Here is a 19,260-nt window from a genome sequence, read left to right as displayed (position 1 = left end):
CCAGAGTTTAGGGGCCACAACAGAAAATGCACAGTCACCCCTGGATTTTAATTTGGTCCTTGGGACGGCAAGAAGCCCATGATTGGAAGACCTAAGAGGTCTTTCTGGTGTTAGTGAGATCAGTAGTTCACCAATATAACTAGGAGCCAGACCATGCAGAGCCTTGTAAGTAATTAAAGGACTCTTAAAATAAATTTGATATTTAATGGGTAACCAATGCAGAGAGGCCAATACAGAGCGATATGAGAGCGACGTGCTGTCTTAGTTCAAAATGCAGCTGCAAGGGTTCTGACTGTAAGTGGACATTGGAAGTTTGACTAAGGCATGTGAATAAGGCATAACAATAGTCAAGGAGAGTGGAGATAAATGAATAAGTCTTTGAAGTAATCCTGCAGTGAAATGAGATTGAGGTTATTTGACTTAACTGATAAGTACAATTGAGTGTTGTCTGCATAACAATGGTAAGAAATCATGTGGACCAGGGGAAGCATATATAAAGAGAATAAAATAGGCCCCAAAATTGATCCCTGGGGCACTCCACAAATCAATGGGGCACTGGAGGACACATGCTCTCCAATAGAGACAGTGGATTTTCTGTTTGGCAGGTATGAGATACAGTCAAGGGTTGAGCCAGAGATACCCACCCAATGCTTAAGCCTATCAATCACAATGGCATGGCCAATTGTGTTGAACGCTGCACTTAAATCAAGCAGCACTATTATCGAGCATTTACCATCATCTGCACGCATTATAATATAATTTAAAAATTCAAGAGGAGCCGTTTCAGTGCTGTGCTGCTGGCAAAAATTGGATTGGAATTCATCAAATATATTATTTCCTTCAACTAGCTCCAAAAGCTGCTTTACTACAAATCCAAGATTTTGGACAAGAATGGTTGTTTAGAAATTGGTCTGTAGTTCTGTGGTAATGAAGGATCGAGCCCAGGTCAGTCTTATTAACAAAGGATAGGAATTTTTCACACAGAGCTGAAGAGGAGCTAGAAATAGCAAGGGGTGTACCGCTGACCAGATGGTTAATGGTGGAAAAGGGAAACATGGGATTATGCTTATTAACTGATATACAGTTTGACAAAACACACAGTTCTTGCATCCTTAATTTTAGAGTTAATGATAGCAAATAATGGACCTGTAGACCAGTTTTTTTCCAGCTACGCTCAGCCCTCCTACATTCCTGCCTCAAACTACGGATGTCCTCATTAATCCAGGGAGTGGGATTGACAGAGGAAAGGGTTTTTATTTTGAGAGGGGCGATAGTATCTAAGGCCAATAAACATATCTCATCAATATACTTAACCTGGCCATCAACAGGTGACAATTGGGTTAAATCTTATCTTAAAACTAATGAGAAATATGCTGCTGATTGCTCATTGAGTGAGAGAGTACAAGTATGCTTTTTTGGTGAGATTTCTACATGGAAGACTGTGTCACAAAGAATGCATTAATGATCAGAAATAAATTCCTTCCCATAGTAATGGAATAGAGAGGCAAGCCCAGAGTAAAAACCAGGTCCAGAGTATGGCCACGGTTATCAGTGGGTCCAAAAACAATTCAATAGTATTTATATATTATACTAGTACTTATACTGCAGCTTTCCTGTGGTCATAGGGAGGGAAAGTTACATCTGGCCTGCTGGTCATGTTCATTCCTGAGGAAATCTCTATTCATTTTCCAACTGACAAATACAAAATAATCTGTCAAGAAACATTAAAATCATGGACTATACCAGAACAGTCATTTATTTCACTAGCAAATGTTACAAACAAACCTAGAATTACGTCAATCACAATAAACCAAGAGGCAGTGCATAGAGTGCATAGAGGCAGATGGAGATATTTTGCCAATTACTGCACCCCATACTATCAATGCCAATTCAGGGAGATTGTTTTAACACGCAAATGAATTCACTATTATGTTTAATACAATGTACTCTGTAATATAATTCCCATATGTAGACACAGCAGCCTTCCCTCCCTGCAGTCCATAATGGTTCTTGGGGAGTAGGAACCTGAGTATTAAAGTATAAGTATGCTTGGTATAAAAGAACCATCTGCTTTCTCACCAAAAAACGATTATCTCATAATTCATTGCAGTAAATCAGTACTTTATTGGGAGTTTAAAATGATTGTTTTGCAGCATTACATGTAAGAATGAAATCCAGGTGTATGACTTGTACCTGGATACATAAAAAATGCCTTGTTATTTCTTAAATGGTCTTGTTATTATCTTTAATTGAACTGCCAACAAAACTTTATGCCATTCCTATCTTGGGGGGGGGGTGATCTGACGTTTTGGACTGGGCGGAGGTTGGTTTGAGACTTGCTTGGACAGAGAAGGTCACCTGTATGTCTGTATAAGTGTTATTGAGTTTAAAAGGGTAGAAAACTGCCTCTAACTTCATGTTTTGTCTCTCTGTTGCAGCGCTGCCCTTGTGTTTACACTACTGTGAATAGGTCTGTGTATACAGTATGCATTACCTTGTGTACACTGAGCAGCACAGTATATAATACCAACTATGAGGAGTTTAATTCCAAAATTATCCTTTTTAGGAAAAAAATTGTTACCTAAAATTCATCAATTACACTATTTCAAAAGCAGATGATTCCATTCTCAAAACACTTGAAAAAGTAGTTTGTAAGCAAAGATTGTCAAGTTAAACTTTGCAAAACATTAATAGCATAATGTGCTATTAATGAAAAATATAAATGATCCCATCCACAACAATGTTAGCATTTGGTAAGCAAAAGTCCTAATGTCGCTTACAATTTAAAAGCTTTTTTCCCCAGTTTTTTTGTGTGAAATTTTGGCGCCTCTCATTTTAATCAAGGTTTAGGCCGTTCTGAGCTTCAGCATTCACTCTTTAAAACATGTTGGAGCCGCTTGTGAACAGATCAGTGTCATGTAGGAGGGTGTCTGGATGTTCAGGCCTCAGGCTGTGAGTGTGGACAGACATTCCTGCTGACAGGACCAGTCCGTCAGGTAAAGAAGCTACAGAGAACCGCATCGCCCAGGGGGACGGGGCAAACCACTGAGCAGAATCTGACCGACCAAGAATGGAGAAAGTGCTGATAATAACTGAGTGTGTCTTACATTTCCAAACCCATTGGACCTGCTGGACCTCTCCTGTTTAGCAGAAACCTATTTACCCTCTGCCCTGGGCTGTGTGGCTAACCCTCGAGGATGTTTGGTATTCTAAGCTGGCCAACATCCCGCCTCCCCCTTCCTCATTTAGTGGTATAAAAGGAGCTCCTGTCCCAGCAAGTCTTCACTCAGCTCTCTCCTCTCCACCCAGAGCAGCAAGACCAGCCGACCAGCCCGCCTGACCTCCAGCGATGGCCTCTTTCTCCAGCCGCAGCAGCTCCATGAGGAGCTCCATCATGATGGCGCCCTCCGTCGGCTCCTCTCGCCGCATCAGTGCCATGAGAGCCGGCAGTGTTTACGGCGGAGCAGGAGGATCTGGCGTCCGGGTCTCCCAGGCCTCTGGCGTCTTCTCCTCCGCCGCCGCCGCCGGTGGCGGTGCAGGTGGCTTCAACCTGGCCGACGCCATCGACATCGCCGACAACAAGAAGGTCGCCATGCAGAACCTGAATGACCGTCTGGCCAACTACCTGGACAAGGTCCGCAGCCTGGAGAAGGCCAACGCCGAGCTGGAGCTGAAGATCAGGCAGTTCCTGGAGAAGAGAACGGCACCTGAAGGCCACGACCACACTGCCTTCAGCGTCAGAATCAGACAACTTCAGGACCAGGTGGGAGCAGAAATAATCAGTTTTAGGATCATGCTGAATAGTGTTTGGTCAAAAGATTAGATTATACTAACATTTCTCAGAGGCAGATGCTCTGGAGGCAGAAAAAATCTCGCTGGTTGAGTTAAATCTTAATGGGCGTAGTCAAAGAACTATTTGTCTGTCCAGTGAAAAAGGCGAGGGGTTCAAGCCTCTGTGTTAGCAAGCATCTGTCCTGCTGAAGTGTCCTTAAGCAAGACACTGAACCCCCTGCATTTAAATTATTCTCAGTGGACAGGTTACATCAGAGGCCCAGTGCCCTTATGGTTATGTCAGTATTTGCTATGTGTGTCTTATGTAACCTGGAAACAATGCAGACGTGGTCTACATGTCAGGCTGAGCATCTCATCTCAGACTTTGCAGTGTATTTGCATAAAAACAGGAATGTTGGCTGAAAGGCTCAGTCAACAGGTTGTTAGAAGCCTGTAGCGCCTCTTTTCCAGAGCCACACCCGAGCCTGAGACCTTCCCCAAAGCAGAGCCACCTTTATGACAATGAACACAGTGATGATTTAGGATAATGAATCTTGTGCTGGTTTCTCCTGAAATGTTCCACAGTAAAACAACAGTGCCAATGATATTTCACATTACACAAGAAACAAATTAGATTGTCTGTTAAACCATTGTACCCTAACTGTTCAAGATCATGTTTTATTTTGGTATTTCCTAATTTGACATGTAGTGAAACTCTTTGCCTGTGGTTCACACATTATTTCTGCTTCATCCCCCCTCAGATCTACGATGCTGCTCGTATAAACGCAGCCACCTACCTGGCTATTGACAATGCTAAGCTGGCCACTGATGACTTCAGAGTCAAGTAAGTGTGAATCTGTGTTTCTCGTTTCATTGAACTGACAGGAAGGAGCATTCTGCCTAGAGAAGCTTTCTATTCCTACATCATCATGTTCATCTTAACTGAACACAAATGCTGTTTCTACTCAAGATAATTTGCTCTAGTTCAGCATTTCCAAAAATATTTCATCTGCTCATACACTGTTAAATAAATTTACAGAGTTTGGAGCGTCCTGGCTCTTCTGTGTTGCTTTCTTTAATTTTGACATTTGGGTTTGAGTTTCCATGGTCTGTCCTCTAAGTGGAAGTCACCCTTCTGCCTCTGCAGGTATGAGAACGAGCTGGCCATGCGTCAGTCGGTGGAGGGAGACATCGCCGGTCTGAAGAGAGTTCTGGATGAGCTGACGCTCACCAGATCTGACCTGGAGACGCAGATCGAGGGGCTGAGGGACGAGCTCATCATGCTGAAGAGGAACCACGAGGAAGTGAGATCAAATCACCTGCAAACAGGGGCTTAGAGAACCAATATAGATTGAGGTTCATCTGCATAAATGATAACACTGAAAAACGACAGAAGAAAGAGAAATGCAAAAAGAAATATACAAAATATTACAGTTATCTTGGAAATTACACACAATTTAGATTACAGTCATCTTCAAAAATTGAAAATGAAAAAAATGACCTGAAAAATTTACTAATCTGCATAATAAATGTATGTTATGGAAACAGGAACACAAATTAATATAATTCAGTTACAGAACAGCCTCTGTAACCATCAGGCCGCCCTGAAATATTATTCAGTTTTGTTTTCATATCTACTATGGCTCAGGATAAGATACATGGTAGATACATGTAGTTTAGTCAAAAGTTTAATTTAATTAATTAAAATGAATGAATGTGAGGACTAAGTCCTGATAATACTGGACTCTGATTGGCCGACAGCAGCAGCACCTCTAATTCAAATGAGGTAAACCTGCTGAGTGGAGGCTTTCCAGTTCAAATGCTGCAAACTGGCCTGATTGGACGGATGAGGTAGCCAATCAGGACCAAGTCCAATTGTGACGCATTTCCTGGAGTAGTCTGAAATTGCCTGGGGAAAAAAGGATGGATTTCTGAAAATGCAATAACTTTGAATTTAATCACTCAAACGAAATCTAATTTTAACAATGTCTTCATTAACCATCTTTGATCAATATAGGTGAGGAAAATTTCAATTCCTACAGTTTGGCCTCATTAAAGAGACGAAACGTAATGCTTCTGATCACATGACACTGGTTCAGTTCTAAGCTTAGCGAGCACAGTCAGCCGTGATGGAAGAGTTGTTGTTACATCCTTGTGTGTGTGTGTGTGTGTGTGTTCCTCCAGGACCTGCTGGCCTTGCGCGCCCAGATGGGAGGTCAGGTGAATGTGGAGGTGGACGCTGCTCCTCAGGAGGATCTGTCTGCTGTCATGGCTGGAATCAGAGAACACTACGAGACCGTCGCCGCCAAGAACCGCAGGGAGCTGGAGACCTGGTTCCAGGCTAAGGTACGTTACTGTTACTGCCCTCTACTGCTGCCTTGCTCACTGGCGACTTCATGTTCGTTACTGAGGGAAACTTGTTTTTCATGTCTAAACCTTTTTGTAATAGCAGTAAGTAACCAGGTGTAAAGTACTAACTTACGTAGTAGTCGTAATAGTGCTAGTTTTAGTGGACAGAGGTCTCGCTGTCTCTGTGTTTTATGCTTTTTTTAAATTAATTTTTTTTTTTTTTTTTAAGTTTCTCTCCCCCATTGATTCATGGACCTGATAACCACTGGTGGTCCAAAAAACTTGACACTTCTTCACTTTTCCCATCCAGATTTTTCCAGTCAAGCCTGCTTCTTTAGCCTTTAGGCCACTGCTGCCCCCTAGTGCTAGACCGAGTCAAAGAAAGATCAATTGTTTTAATAACCTACTATTAAAAATGGGTCATTTTTATTTTTATTATTTCAAATGTAACAATAAGGAAGTTGGTAGACCACAGCTTTTCTTTTCCTCACATTTGACCTAAAAATCTATTAAAGTTGTGGCAAGTACATTTCTCTACCAAACCAGCTAACCATGCATCTTTCTGTTCTAAAAATCGAGTTGGATGGCAAAACAGTGAAAGTAGCTGAATTTTGGGACGTGCCAGAGACTTTGCTGATTTGTATAATACGATAATGACTTCTGATGTGCTTTAATCCACAGACCGCCGAGCTGACCAAGGAAGTGTCTGTGAGCACCGAGACCCTCCAGTCGTCCAAGTCTCAGATCACCGAGGTCAGACGAACCCTGCAGAGCCTGGAGATCGAGCTGCAGGCCCAACTCAGCATGGTAAGATGCCGAAAAAGAGGGAAAATGGTTCTGAAATTGAATGAAATATCAGTTTAACGTAGAAAATGATAAACTTTGCTTTTGTACAATCTGCATGCCCGGATGTATTTTATAAGGTGCTGATGTGTTTACGGTTTGTGTGCTGACCTCAAAATGAGAATTTTCACAACTATGGACAGTTTAATTACTCCTTTGAGCAATAGTATTTTATCAAGGATCGTAGTGGACGGTAAACTCATCTAAACCCAGCTTACCCTCCTCTTTATTTGCAGAGTCAAATTTACTCACATTTTTAGGCTGACATAAATCTGACATAAGTCGTCTCAAACTATTGTAAGATAAATGAGGATAGGGTCTTTTAAGAGGGAAAAAGTAGAAATTCATGTTTTCCTGAAAATATGATTGAGTTTTTGTTTATTTTGGTAGGTGTTTGCATTATGATGATCACCTACTAGAGGTCATAGTTCACCCTGCTTTATATTTACCACCACATCACTGAAGCAAACAAAGCTATCCACACAGAAAGCATCTCTGGAGCAAAGTTATTTCTCACTTTCCAAGAATACAGTTTGACTGATCGAGTCTTCCTCCCATCTCCCGAACAGAAAGCGTCTCTGGAGGGAACTCTGGCCGACACCCAGAGCCGGTACTCCAGCATGCTGGCGGGCTACCAGAGACAGGTGGTCAGCCTGGAGGATCAGCTGGCCCAGCTGAGGGCCGACCTGGAGCGCCAGAGGGCGCTGTACGCCGAGCTGCTGGACCTCAAGACCCGGCTGGAGCTGGAGATCGCTGAGTACAGGAGGCTGCTGGACGGAGAGATCAACAGGTAGAGCACTTCATTCTGGTTCATTGGATGGTTGACAGTAGGAAGAGAGACAGGAAAGATGGGTGAGGGAGAAGGATGACATGTGAAAAGGTCCTGGGCCAGAGTCCGACCCAGGACGTTTCATGGTGTGAGCTATGAAATGAAACATGTATGCAACTTAATATTTCATAACGTAAAAAAATACATCCTTTCAACCGCAAAAGTGTTGTTTTCTAAGCAAATGTTTTAGTTTCGCTAATAACTTTTTTTTCAAATGGTTGCCATCTAATTTTGTAATGAAAATCGTCACTTTAAGGATGTCTACTCATTCTAGGTAAAGTGAAAAAGCAGTGAACTTAACTGTTCTGTGTCTTCCTGTGTCTCTGCAGCACCCTCACCACCAAGACCACCAGGGTGGTGACCATCGTGCAGGAAGTTGATCAGTGAAGTTGAAAGTGATCAGCTGCGACTGAACAAAAACTTTCACCCAAATCCTGTTTGGTGGCCTAACTGACATTCTTCAATAAAAATGAAGTCCTACAGTGATGCTGTCTTCCATCTGTTTTTATTTGACTGATACTCAAATGGATGGGAAAGTTTCTACTGAATAAAGTAGGGAACATTTGAGCAGTAAATGTGTGAGAGACGGCCTGTGTTGGCTGTTTATATTATTTGTACCCAAAGGGGCAGAAAGTGCCTGGTAATTTATGCAGCTGGATGGTGCATGATAATAATAACAATAATAATAATAATAATAATAATTCTCTTGGCTGAACAGACCGGATCAAGCGAAAGGTAAAGAAAAACGTTTCATTTCTTTGTAGGGTCCTTTCCATAATGTTGTCAGACACTTATAATAACAATCTGAGCCTGTCAGTGGCAACAAGAACTTTTAGAGGACGTACATCGATGGTGCGATTTGCCCCGTCGGATTACATTGCAGCTCGTTTTGCAGCTGCCGGCTGAAGCGATCTCGCTCAATACTGGACCAATTTCAAAAACTGTTGTCCCCTTTAGTCACTTAGACACAAAAAGATGGGAAAATAGGGTCCACGTTGAAAAATACTGAAGTTACCCTTTAAGGGGAAATGTTTCATTTCTTTAAAGACCAATACAATCTCAAGACTGAATAATACAGCCGCAAGCAGCCAACAAAGGGGTTCAGGCCTATACTGACTGATTTGTCAGTGATTCAAATTTGTAGTATAAAGATAGAAGTTTTGTGTAAATTGGAGTTATGGCCTTTCAAATTTTGACTTTTTGACCATTAATTATAGCACCCCATGAGGCCAATTGGGGTAATATTTGTTGTGCAGCATTTGCATACAACTTCATAGTATAGGGGAAAATGTCATATCTGTATCACTTACCATCTCACAGGAATCTGCAAAAATTGATGCCAGGCCCTCTGACTTTTCTGGCATTTGTGGAGCCCCTTACTGGCCTATTTGAGCTGTTGAACCTTTTACACACAAGGTTCAACGGCTCAGTGAACAAACGACAGTCCGAATTGAATGAAATTTGGTACACGTTTGAAATGTCTTTCCAGACAAAGCTGCAAATTTTGATACTGATTTTTCAAATGTACTTTGCTCTACAAGCTATTACATGGTTATTATGCCATAGACCACGCCCACTTTTACCAAGGATGACTATAGATTTTGATTAGTACATGGTCCCAGAGCATGTGTATCAAATTTCCAGCAATTTCATCATCATCATACTCCTAATACTTGAATCACAATTAAACAACACACAGTAACTTGGTCAGTAATACAGGGAAAAACAATGAAATAAAGTATAAACTTTACTGATGTATATTAAAAAGGTGCAGATATAAACGGACACTAGGTGGCAGTGTGGTCCCATGGGAGCGAGTGGCTTTAACCTCTTGTGGCGCTTGGAAGGAATTGTGAAAGCCAGTTTAGCATTTTCTCAGATAAAAGTAAGTGAGATTGTAGCATACACAGGATAATATTGATTAAAGAACTTCAGTATTTACGATTAAGCACTTTATAATTCACACTGTTTTGGAAATTCATTGAAGATATTAATAGATACAAGGTAGAAAGAGAACTAACAACAGGAGTGAGAGTCAAGGAGAGGGTAAAGGAAAGTATACTTTAGTCTCTAATTTGATGAATGTCCAACTTCAACTCCTCTATTTAATTTGTATGAGTGCGTGTGTGTGTGTGTGTGTGTGTGTGTGTGTGTGTGTGTGTCCGCCTGAGGGGTTCTGGGTCTGTTACAGTCTGATGTGGCTTGCAGATAAGCGGTTGTTAATTGTCTTTAGGAATATGTGAGCGGAGCTTGTGTCTGACTGGTGGAAGAACCTGCTTCTCAGGTTTGGTTGGTGTCAATCTTGACACTTTTACAACCTGAGGGGTGAACGGCCATTTTTGTGCTTGGAACAGGTTATAAACACTTACAAACTTTATGTTGTGGAGTCCTAGTTTTGCTACACACATACCATACTACATCATATACACTCACGCCAATTTAGAGTCGACAATCCACCTGACCTGCATTTATTTGGACTGTGTATAAGAATGTTATAACCGTATTCGTTTCCTCCATTAATCAGATTTCTAGGACATACAGCTGATTTTTGAAATTTTTAAGCTTTGATTTTAATATATATGGATATTTGGTTATTATGTAATTAGCCATGCCCACTTTTATCAGTCACAACCAAATTTCATAAGTTGACTTGGACATGATCCTAGAGCATATACACACAATTTCATAAAAATCTATGTGGCCAATTATAAGATATAAACCTTTTGCATTTGTTGCGCCCACTAGGGACAGAACGCATAACGCTGTCGTGGGCGTGCTCAAGCAACACTCCTCAACATGTGTTTTAAATTCCGGTTTGATTAGATGAAAAGTCAATACGTTGTGGGCAATTTTGTGTGTTCCAAGTCAGTCTTAAGATGGTCCACATCAAGTTTCATGTGAGTCAGATGAACGGCCCAGGAGGAGTCGTGAAAAAAGTGATTTGTAATCAAAAATGGTGGAAAATCCAATATGGCAGACATTGAAAGTGATGTATGAGTTGGACTCAGCACCTTCCAAAGAATCTAGGGACACAAGAATTTTCTCTCTGTGATAAAATGTAAAGTCAAGTCAAGTTTATTTATATAGCCCTTTATCACAAGCATGTCTCAGAGGACTTTACAGAGAATGTGTCTAGCTAGATCTAACTAAACACAATCAGTGATGAACAAAATTATGTAGGACATAGTGAAAAACACAAGGTAAGCACCAAAGCACCAAAATGTAAAGTTGCTTGTTACAGCGCCACCATGCGGCCGATTGATACAGTTTTTGTTGAGTAGTGGGGGGCCGTAGGAGCCCACCTTACAAATATGGTTACTGTAGGACTTACAGTTTCTGAGCTGCAGACACTTTTAGCGGAGAAAAAGAAAGAAGAAGAATTCTAATAAATACAATAGGGACCATCACAAAAACAATAGGGTTTCAGCCATATGAGCTTGAGTCCCTAACAAGATTAAAGATGAAAGAAGAAGATACAAATCTCTTTACCTCCAAAGAAGTTGAGGATTGAGAAAGCAGCTAGAAGCCTGAGATGGGACCAGTTTTCCTCACTGTGAGTGAAGACTGCCCTCTTCTGCCATAAGAGAGAACTGCAGCTCATCCCTGCATCAGTCTTTATAATATGCACCATGTAATGTTCAGCAGCAGAGGACGCAAAAGACCCACAGAGGAACAATCACACACCGTCTGTGAAAAAGCTTTCATTAAACTCATAAACCAGCTATTCATGGTTTCTGACCGCATGAATCAAAATAATAAATGTACACAGGATAGATGGATTGGTGCAGATTCTTGTTAGATAGAAGACTATAGAAAAATAAGAGATGAGATCTTGCATGTTGGGATTTATGCTCAATATATTCAAGGAAAAACATCTATTTGAGTAAATATATTACAAGTTTGCAGCTTCAATTCCATTCATTCAAATTGATGGGAAATTGATCCAGGCAAAACAACCAACTTGGGGGATTTAACAATTTTTAATAAAAGTCTAAAATTCATCATAAACATTGATGAAAAAGTCAAAAAATGAAAAATGAAAAAGTCAATAAATTGTCAAAAATCATCATGTTGAACAATCACTACAGTGATAATCAACTGAAATCTTTATCAATCAGTAGCTAGTCACAAGAAGAATAATCAATTGTTTGTGTGTTGAGAAGATGATAACAAGAATCTGTATCACATCAAAAACAGAGGAACCTAAAAGTCATTGACCTTTTGTCTAAATACCAGAAATCACAATCATGAATTAATAATGCCAAGATATTAATAATAATTCAAGATGTACATATTTAAATGTATCAAAAGTCTAAATTAGAGAAGCAAGCAAGCAATAAGTACTCCAAGAAAGAATGAGAAAATTGTAGCATAAGAGCAAAGTCTTTGATCCGTTCCATGCAGCATGCAGCTGCACCAAACTTTGCAAACTTGGGCAGGTTTTTTCTACAGTAAAACCACAGCACCTTGACCACAGATCATGCTTCCTGTCGCTGTGTGTGGTAGAAACACCTGCTGCTGTCACTCTCACTGGAGCCAGACAGTGAAATATAGTCTAAGAAATTCTGCACCTTGAATGTCTGAGGTGAACATAAATAAAACTCATTAATCATCATCTGTCCAGCGCTAACCCTGCTGTGGCACCTGAATTTCCTCCAGGGAATCTATCTTATCTTATCTTATCTTATCTTATCTTATCTTATCTTATCTTATCCACCCTTTTGGGACACAGGGAATCATATCACTACAAAACCAAACCCCTTCATTTTACCCCTGAAATGTCCTTAATTTCTCCATAACATCCATTAATTATCCATTAAAAATTACACAGGTTTAAGAAAGTAAGGTAAGTATCATGAGTTTTTAAGGGATTTATTCATGGGTTGATTTGTGGAGACACTAGAAATTAAGGGATTTCTTATGCCTTTTGTGCAGGTTTACAGGTTATTAATGATTTATTAATGGAAAGTTCCTGTCTCCCTTGAATTTTTCATTATATTAGAAAGTAAGGAGGGCATAATTAAGGGGCATTTAAGGTGGTTTTGATGCGTTCTCCTCCATTAATAATAACTAATTTTAAGGGGATTTTACATGAATTATGGGGTGTATTACTGTAAATGTATGGTTATTTACTGGTTCATAGAGTTTATGCAAAAAAGCATTGTACCACTGTGCATTCAGGCAGTGCAGTGGAACAACATATAAAGTAGAACTGAGTACTGTAGAATGGAAATACTATACACCCACTACTAATGTGTGTGTGTGTGTGTGTCACTTTCAGGGACACACACCAGACTTAAGACCAGTTGATTAGGGACGGTTTGTGGAATTGGGGACAAAAGCCGTGTCCCCAATTGGTAAAAAGCTGATTTTTGGGTCAGTGGTTAAGGTTAGGGTTAAGGTTAGGGTTAGGGTTAGGGTTAGATTTAGGCAAGTAGTGGTTATGGTTAGGGTTAGGGTAAGTCTCCAGGCAATTAATGTAAGTCTGTGTAAATACCCCAAAAGTGACTTAAGTAAGACTGTGTGTGTGTGTGTGTGTGTGTAGAGGAAACAGAAACAGAAACCATGTTTTTAGGTTGTAAGCTGTACCAGCATCTCATTATCTGATTATCCGGAGGGAGGGGCTTTCAGGACGAGGTTCAGGCCCCAAATGTTTTCTTTTGAATGCAGGAAATGACTCAATGTCCTGCATCAACTAAATAATTTCAAGTCTGACAGTTGGAGTTTGCAGTCGTCCTCCAGAAGTGTCCATTCCAGGTAAGAAAAGGCAGATAAGTTCAAATACTGAGGAGACAACTTCTCACCCTGAACGTCTCTTTGCAGCACAGTGTTTCTCAGGAACCTGAGCAGGCTGTGGCATCCTCACTGTCCTGTCTGCAACTATTTCACAAATGATTTTTAGATTAGCCCAATGCTTATTGTTGTTTACATTCAAACTGTTTCAGTGTGCTGGACCTTTACTCACCTCTGGCTCACTCTAGCATTTCGGAGATTGTGTAAAGTAAGTTAAAAAGGCAGAAAATAATGTTTTATCATTCATATGCCTGTGAAAATGAACTAAACCTAAAACATAAATGTATATATGTATATATTTGAGGTTGCTGGAGGACAGTAGACAGAAGTGAACTGTTTCTCTTGTAGTGTAACTGAACCAGTCTTTGGGGAAATCTGTAAACTGAGTCAAGTCGATACATTTTATTTATGGACCTGTTACTTCAAAGTATTGCTCAAAAAAGGTTTTCCCCGAGAATATGTTTTAAGTTGTTCTTAACATAAACTGTGGATCCTGTCACTGAAACAGTTTTCATTTTAAAGCAGCATGAGGTAAATCTGCATGTCGGTGGCACCAACTGGCAGCAAGAGCTGGTGATGCGTGGGTTGACTCAAAGTTTTTGGGCTCCGCTGCACTGTTGGGGAAAAAATCTTGTTGATGAACTTCGGAGCGCACAGTGCAACGCTGGGCCTCCAGCCGCTGTTTAGAGCAACAAAGTTAAACAGTTCCAGTGATTTCAATCAACATTTCTAATTTCACATTTTCATTGTAGGGTTTGTCTCTTTATTCCATAGTCTATCAAATTAGTATCTTATCTGGTTATTCTATAAAACACACACAACTGGCCTATAGTCTATTCTGTGTTTCAACAATATAGGCCTAAAGAAAAGCAAATAAGCAAATAACCAATCCGGTACCCTAGCCTGAAATAACAGGTTGGCCATCCATTAGTGAACAGCGGGGCTTCGGGCGGGTTAATAAAAGCTGCAGGCGGGTTCGGGTTGCTCCAGTGCTGACCCACGCATCACTAGCAAGAGGTAACTTCTTGAAAACTTTGAACTTCAATACTCAGAAATCCTGTGAAGTGAGTCATTAAACCCGTTTCCCCACCCGGACGGTCTGTAATGTTTTATACCAAAGGGACGAGAGAGGAAAAGATCTAATGTTGGCGAGTCCAGCTTTCTCCGCTGCTGTTTAGGAGACAGTTTGGATTTCACTCCTAAACCCAAAGTTAGCTCTCTAACCCACGAAGCTCGCTTTGTGAGACCTGTGGGTGTACCAGTTTTGGGTGCTTAAACAACTGCTTCAGTTACTTTTTACACCAAAGTTTGCCGGCTGGGCGGTTGGATCTTCAGGCCAATCACAGTGCGCTTAAAAACTGAAAACTCCACCCAACTGGGAAGCCGGGCCAGCTTACAGCAAACAAACAGGAAGTGCCACTTCCTGCCACTACACTGACAGGAAATGGCTTCAATACCCAGAAATCCTGTGAACTGTTTAGGAGACAGTTTGGATTTCACTCTTAAGTTTCTATTTGTCACTTCATGGGTTCAGGGAAGAGTATTTACACGACACCAGAATTTCATTGGTGCAAATTGGGCAAACCTACAAGGTCTCAGTTAGTGGGGATGGGACGCTCTGCTCTGCTGCAGCCACACTGTGGTTTAGGCTGATAAGACAAATCTGAATGTAACTCTTGATGCCTATCTGTGAAAATAAGTGAAAGTTTTATGAACACAAATCAAGGGATTCTCTGTGCTCCATCTGTCTGAACAGGTCGACACGCAGCACAGTCATCATGGCAACACATCGGCAGTGCACCATTGAGATCGAAAATGGATGTTCTAACTACGTCCTTTGTAACCCCAGGTAGCTGTAAACGTTTCCTCTCTCACATTAACATGAATTGTCCCCAAATATCCTCAATTCCTTAAAATTCTCCTGCTGTTTCTATGCCTAGGGAGTTCTACAGAAGCGGCAGCTGCACCAAACCCTTGCCGCTTGCTGTTGGCCCGTCCAAAACAGAGAGCGCGGTGTTCGCCAAGGCGCCTTTCCGACTGACCGGAGCTGTTGGCGTCATCACTTACGATCTCCTCAATAATAGCACAAACGAGGTCTCTCAGAAGATGGCTGTCATGTTCTCTGTGCCCTTTGACTTTAACCTTTACTCTAACTCTTATGCAGTGGGAATCTTTGACATGAGCAAAGACTGTAATGAGAAACTTTTCCATGAGATGTATAAGAATGAGCAAAGGTCTTTCATCAGAGGCGAAGCAAAAGGCCCCTATCTGACTTATAGAAGTCATGATATTACCATCACGGCCACAATGACAGATACTTGCCAACCTGTCATGAAGGTGCAATTGAGCAACAAATGATATGAGAAAGTCAGAAATGCTGAATATATTTCCAACATGATCCTGCTTTGCTTTTTTAAGAATGTATGATTTCAGATTCTAACAGTCTGGGCTGATAGAATATAATGTCAGAGCTTCACAGTGATCTGGAGAAACCAAACGTTGCTCTCAAACATGTTCACAAGCTGTGGGCTGTCAGATGTTTTTTCCTGCATTTATACTTATATAGTATATCATATCCTCTATATATCATCATATATAAGTATTTTCACAGATTTAGTACCAACGATCAAGAATATACCTTCTGTCTGCTTTACTGTATTATTCCTTGCTTCTACGTTCTGTAGTGAATTCCCACAAGAGGATCCTCCTCAGAAACTGAAAAATATGAGTTGATGTGACACATGATGATGTATCTGACAAAACCTGTTTGAGCCTGATACTTATTCTCTGATGTTCCCTGTAATGATATCTGTGATGCTGTGTGGCTTTATTTAGACTGAATGATGTAAAACACTGTTAGAGCGCCAAGACGATTTTCCTATCAGTGCTGTGCTTCAAACCTTGTTTCAGAGTAAAATCTCAAACACTCAATAAATCCACAGAATCAGTCTCTTTGTATGCGTGTGTGTGTGTGTGAGAGAAGAAACAGAAACAGTGATTTTAGGTCTGATTGTCTGGAGGGAGGGCCTCCAGGACGAGATTCAGCCCACAAATGTTCTCTTTTGAATGCAGGAAATGACTCAGTGTCCTGCATCAACTAAAGAGCGTACTTTCATATTTGATAGTTGAAGTTTGCAGCCGTCCTCCAGAAGTGTCCATTCCAGGTAAGAAAAGGTAGATAAGTTCAAATATTGAGGAGACGACTTCTCATACTGAACGTCTCTTTGTAGCACAGTGTTTCTCAGGAACCTGAGCAGGCTGTGGCATCCTCACTGTCCTGTCTGCAACTATTTCACAAATGATTTTTAGATTAGCCCAATGCTTCTTATTGTAGTTTCAAACTGCTTCAGAGTGCTGGACCTTTTCTCACCTCTGGCTCACTCAAATGTCTCTGAGATTGTGTAAAGTAAGTTAAAAGGCAGAAAAAGGGCAGTGTTTTATCATTCGTATGCCTCAAAATGAAAATGAAACTAAAAATTAACTAAACCTAAAACATCAAAGTACTGTGCATACAAGAGGCTGTGGGAGGACAGTAGAGGTGAACTATTTCTCTTGTAGTGTAACTGAACCAGTCTTCTGTAAACTGAGTCAATTAAGCCTCTTTCACACTGGACAAAAAACCCACTAACACCCACTAACATCTGGCTTTTGTCTTCAGTGTGAAAGGGTACAATCGGCATTTATTCCCGGGTATTTATCGGCTCCAGCTCTGATCGGCAGTGATGGAAACATGACACCCGGGTGGACACGCTAATTTTCGCCCCTTTTCCGGCGCGATGCTATGACGTGGGTTGAAGTTCCGGACGTTGGTATTCACCAATGCATTTGTAACTTGATGCACCAGCATGCACACAGTTGCTATTCCAACTCCAAACAAACAAGAAATCGTGCGGTATTCTCCCGGTGTTGCGAACCACCACAGAACTACGGCGAGTCTCTGCCGTGGTTCTATAGGACTCTGAAAGTTTGTCGTTTGCCGTGTTATAGCGGGGGGCAAGCGGTTCGACCAAATAGTCAAATGTTGCCCGTGATATTCGAAAGTGGGCTTTCCATTGATCGTCGTCAAAACGTTCTATAGTTGACCAGTGTGCTCGATCTCGGACCCACATACGACGACCGGTCGGGGCCCCACTACCTACAAAAGCTATCATGGAGGCAATGAAGGCTTGTCGCCTCCGTCGGTAACTCAGCCACAAATTCCATCCAACATCGTTCAGTCAGCGTTGAGTTTGAAAGAGAGGCTGAAGTAAAAGATATAAAAAAGTAACCACCGTAACATTGTCACTGGCCTCCATGCTGCTTTCTACTGTTTGCTAACCCTGTTTTCCGGCGCGTTCGTGACGTCGAACGTGACACACCAGAAAAAAAAACAGAAAGGCAAACTTGTCTACTGGCAATGGGAAAGGAGTCAATCGCCTATTTTAGCGAGTTTACAAAGTTTAAAAAACCTGCATATACGCACTAATTTTGGTGTAAAACGGATATTAGATACATTTGCACATGTGCTGTGTTCTGAGCCCCTTTCTGTACACCCTTTACACCAATGACTGTCTCAGCCCCTCCCCCATCACAAAATACTTCAAATATTCAGACGACACAGCCATACTTGCACTCCTTAAGGACAATAACTCAGTCACTGCCTATCAACACACCATCTCCCACTTCACGCAGCGGTGTACAGATAACCACCTACACCTCAATGTCTCCAAGGCAAAGGAACTTCTCATCAATGTCCACAATAAACCCAGAACCACTGCCTCATTTATTCCTCATTTAGCTATTGCCCTTTTGTTGTTGACAGTCATGAAAACTAGCTTTATATAACTTTTTACACATTTATTCCTCCTTGGCGCAATATCATATGTTTCATTTGCTGCACATCCTCTTTTTTTCTTTTCTCTCTCTATCGGCTCCTGACCAGTAGTGTTGATTGGACATCTTGCCGTTTGATTACCATGAATTTCTTCATTATGATTGACACTTTAACGGCCCTGTGCTCGCTGACTGCTCTGCTCCATCAGATCAAGTGAAGAGGCATCACTCTGCTCACAATATAAATGTATTTATTTTTTCTACACAGTTAATATCATTCTATTGTCGTTTTGCCCACAGAGTCCTGCATCAGAATGTAAGCCATTATATTCTTTACAATCTGCCTTTGCGGGCCAAAATGTCAGTGGAATGCTTTTAATATTGCAGAACAGAACACGTAATTACAAGTTATTTAATTTAGGGCCAGAGTGACACCTCTTCCCATGATCTATGCAGCTTTGTTTTTGGCTGCAGTTTGGAGGGCTGCCTTGGCTGCTGTCTGCTCCTCACTGATATGAAGCCCTATCAAGACTATTTCTTGTGGCGCACTTTTTTCATATGGAGATACTCTCTTCATTCAACTTCATTCCACATTGCACGAAGTCAAAGGCTTTTCAAAATAAAAGTCCCGCGGTTGATTTTTCAATGCGGAGGCAAAATAACACAATGTTGTGGTTTATTTTTTGAGGGGGACATTTTAATCATCTTTTAATATTGGAGGGGACATGTCAGCACCCGTAAAGCACTTACAGCACACGGTGATGACCCCAGCCACCCCCTAAATTTCACCTTACTCCCATCTGGCCGCAAATACAGATCCCTGATTTGCAAAAAGGCGCTTCAGCAAGAGCTTTGTGCCCTCT

The 19,260-nt window shown here is 41.2% G+C and overlaps 1 protein-coding gene and 1 long non-coding RNA gene across 3 annotated transcripts; both read left to right on the top strand.

Annotated features, from left to right (window-relative positions):
• The first annotated feature begins 3,349 nt into the window (after positions 1-3,349).
• On the top strand, positions 3,350-8,153 carry LOC139917394 (keratin, type I cytoskeletal 50 kDa-like). 2 transcript variants are annotated; one of them, XM_071906508.2, is made up of 7 exons: positions 3,350-3,763; positions 4,533-4,615; positions 4,919-5,075; positions 5,956-6,117; positions 6,802-6,927; positions 7,533-7,753; positions 8,084-8,153. In XM_071906508.2, exons 1-7 carry the CDS (start codon positions 3,350-3,352, stop codon positions 8,151-8,153), a joined length of 1,233 nt encoding a protein of 410 aa, XP_071762609.2. The 2 variants fall into 2 exon arrangements, with proteins under 2 accessions (XP_071762609.2, XP_071762611.2); XM_071906510.2 differs by lacking the exon at positions 8,084-8,153 and having other exon boundaries at positions 7,533-7,757.
• Positions 8,154-13,396: 5,243 nt separating this feature from the next.
• Positions 13,397-16,533, top strand: LOC144539481 (uncharacterized). The gene is made up of 3 exons (XR_013504981.1): positions 13,397-13,549; positions 15,342-15,434; positions 15,526-16,533. It is a non-coding gene; the product is annotated as an uncharacterized LOC144539481 (long non-coding RNA).
• Positions 16,534-19,260: the final 2,727 nt, after the last annotated feature.

This window comes from Centroberyx gerrardi, chromosome 7 (genome assembly GCF_048128805.1).
Source record: "Centroberyx gerrardi isolate f3 chromosome 7, fCenGer3.hap1.cur.20231027, whole genome shotgun sequence".
NCBI classification, from domain to species: domain Eukaryota; kingdom Metazoa; phylum Chordata; class Actinopteri; order Beryciformes; family Berycidae; genus Centroberyx; species Centroberyx gerrardi.
The sequence above is the reverse complement of the archived record's forward strand: the minus strand, read 5'-3'. Positions and strand labels throughout refer to the sequence as shown.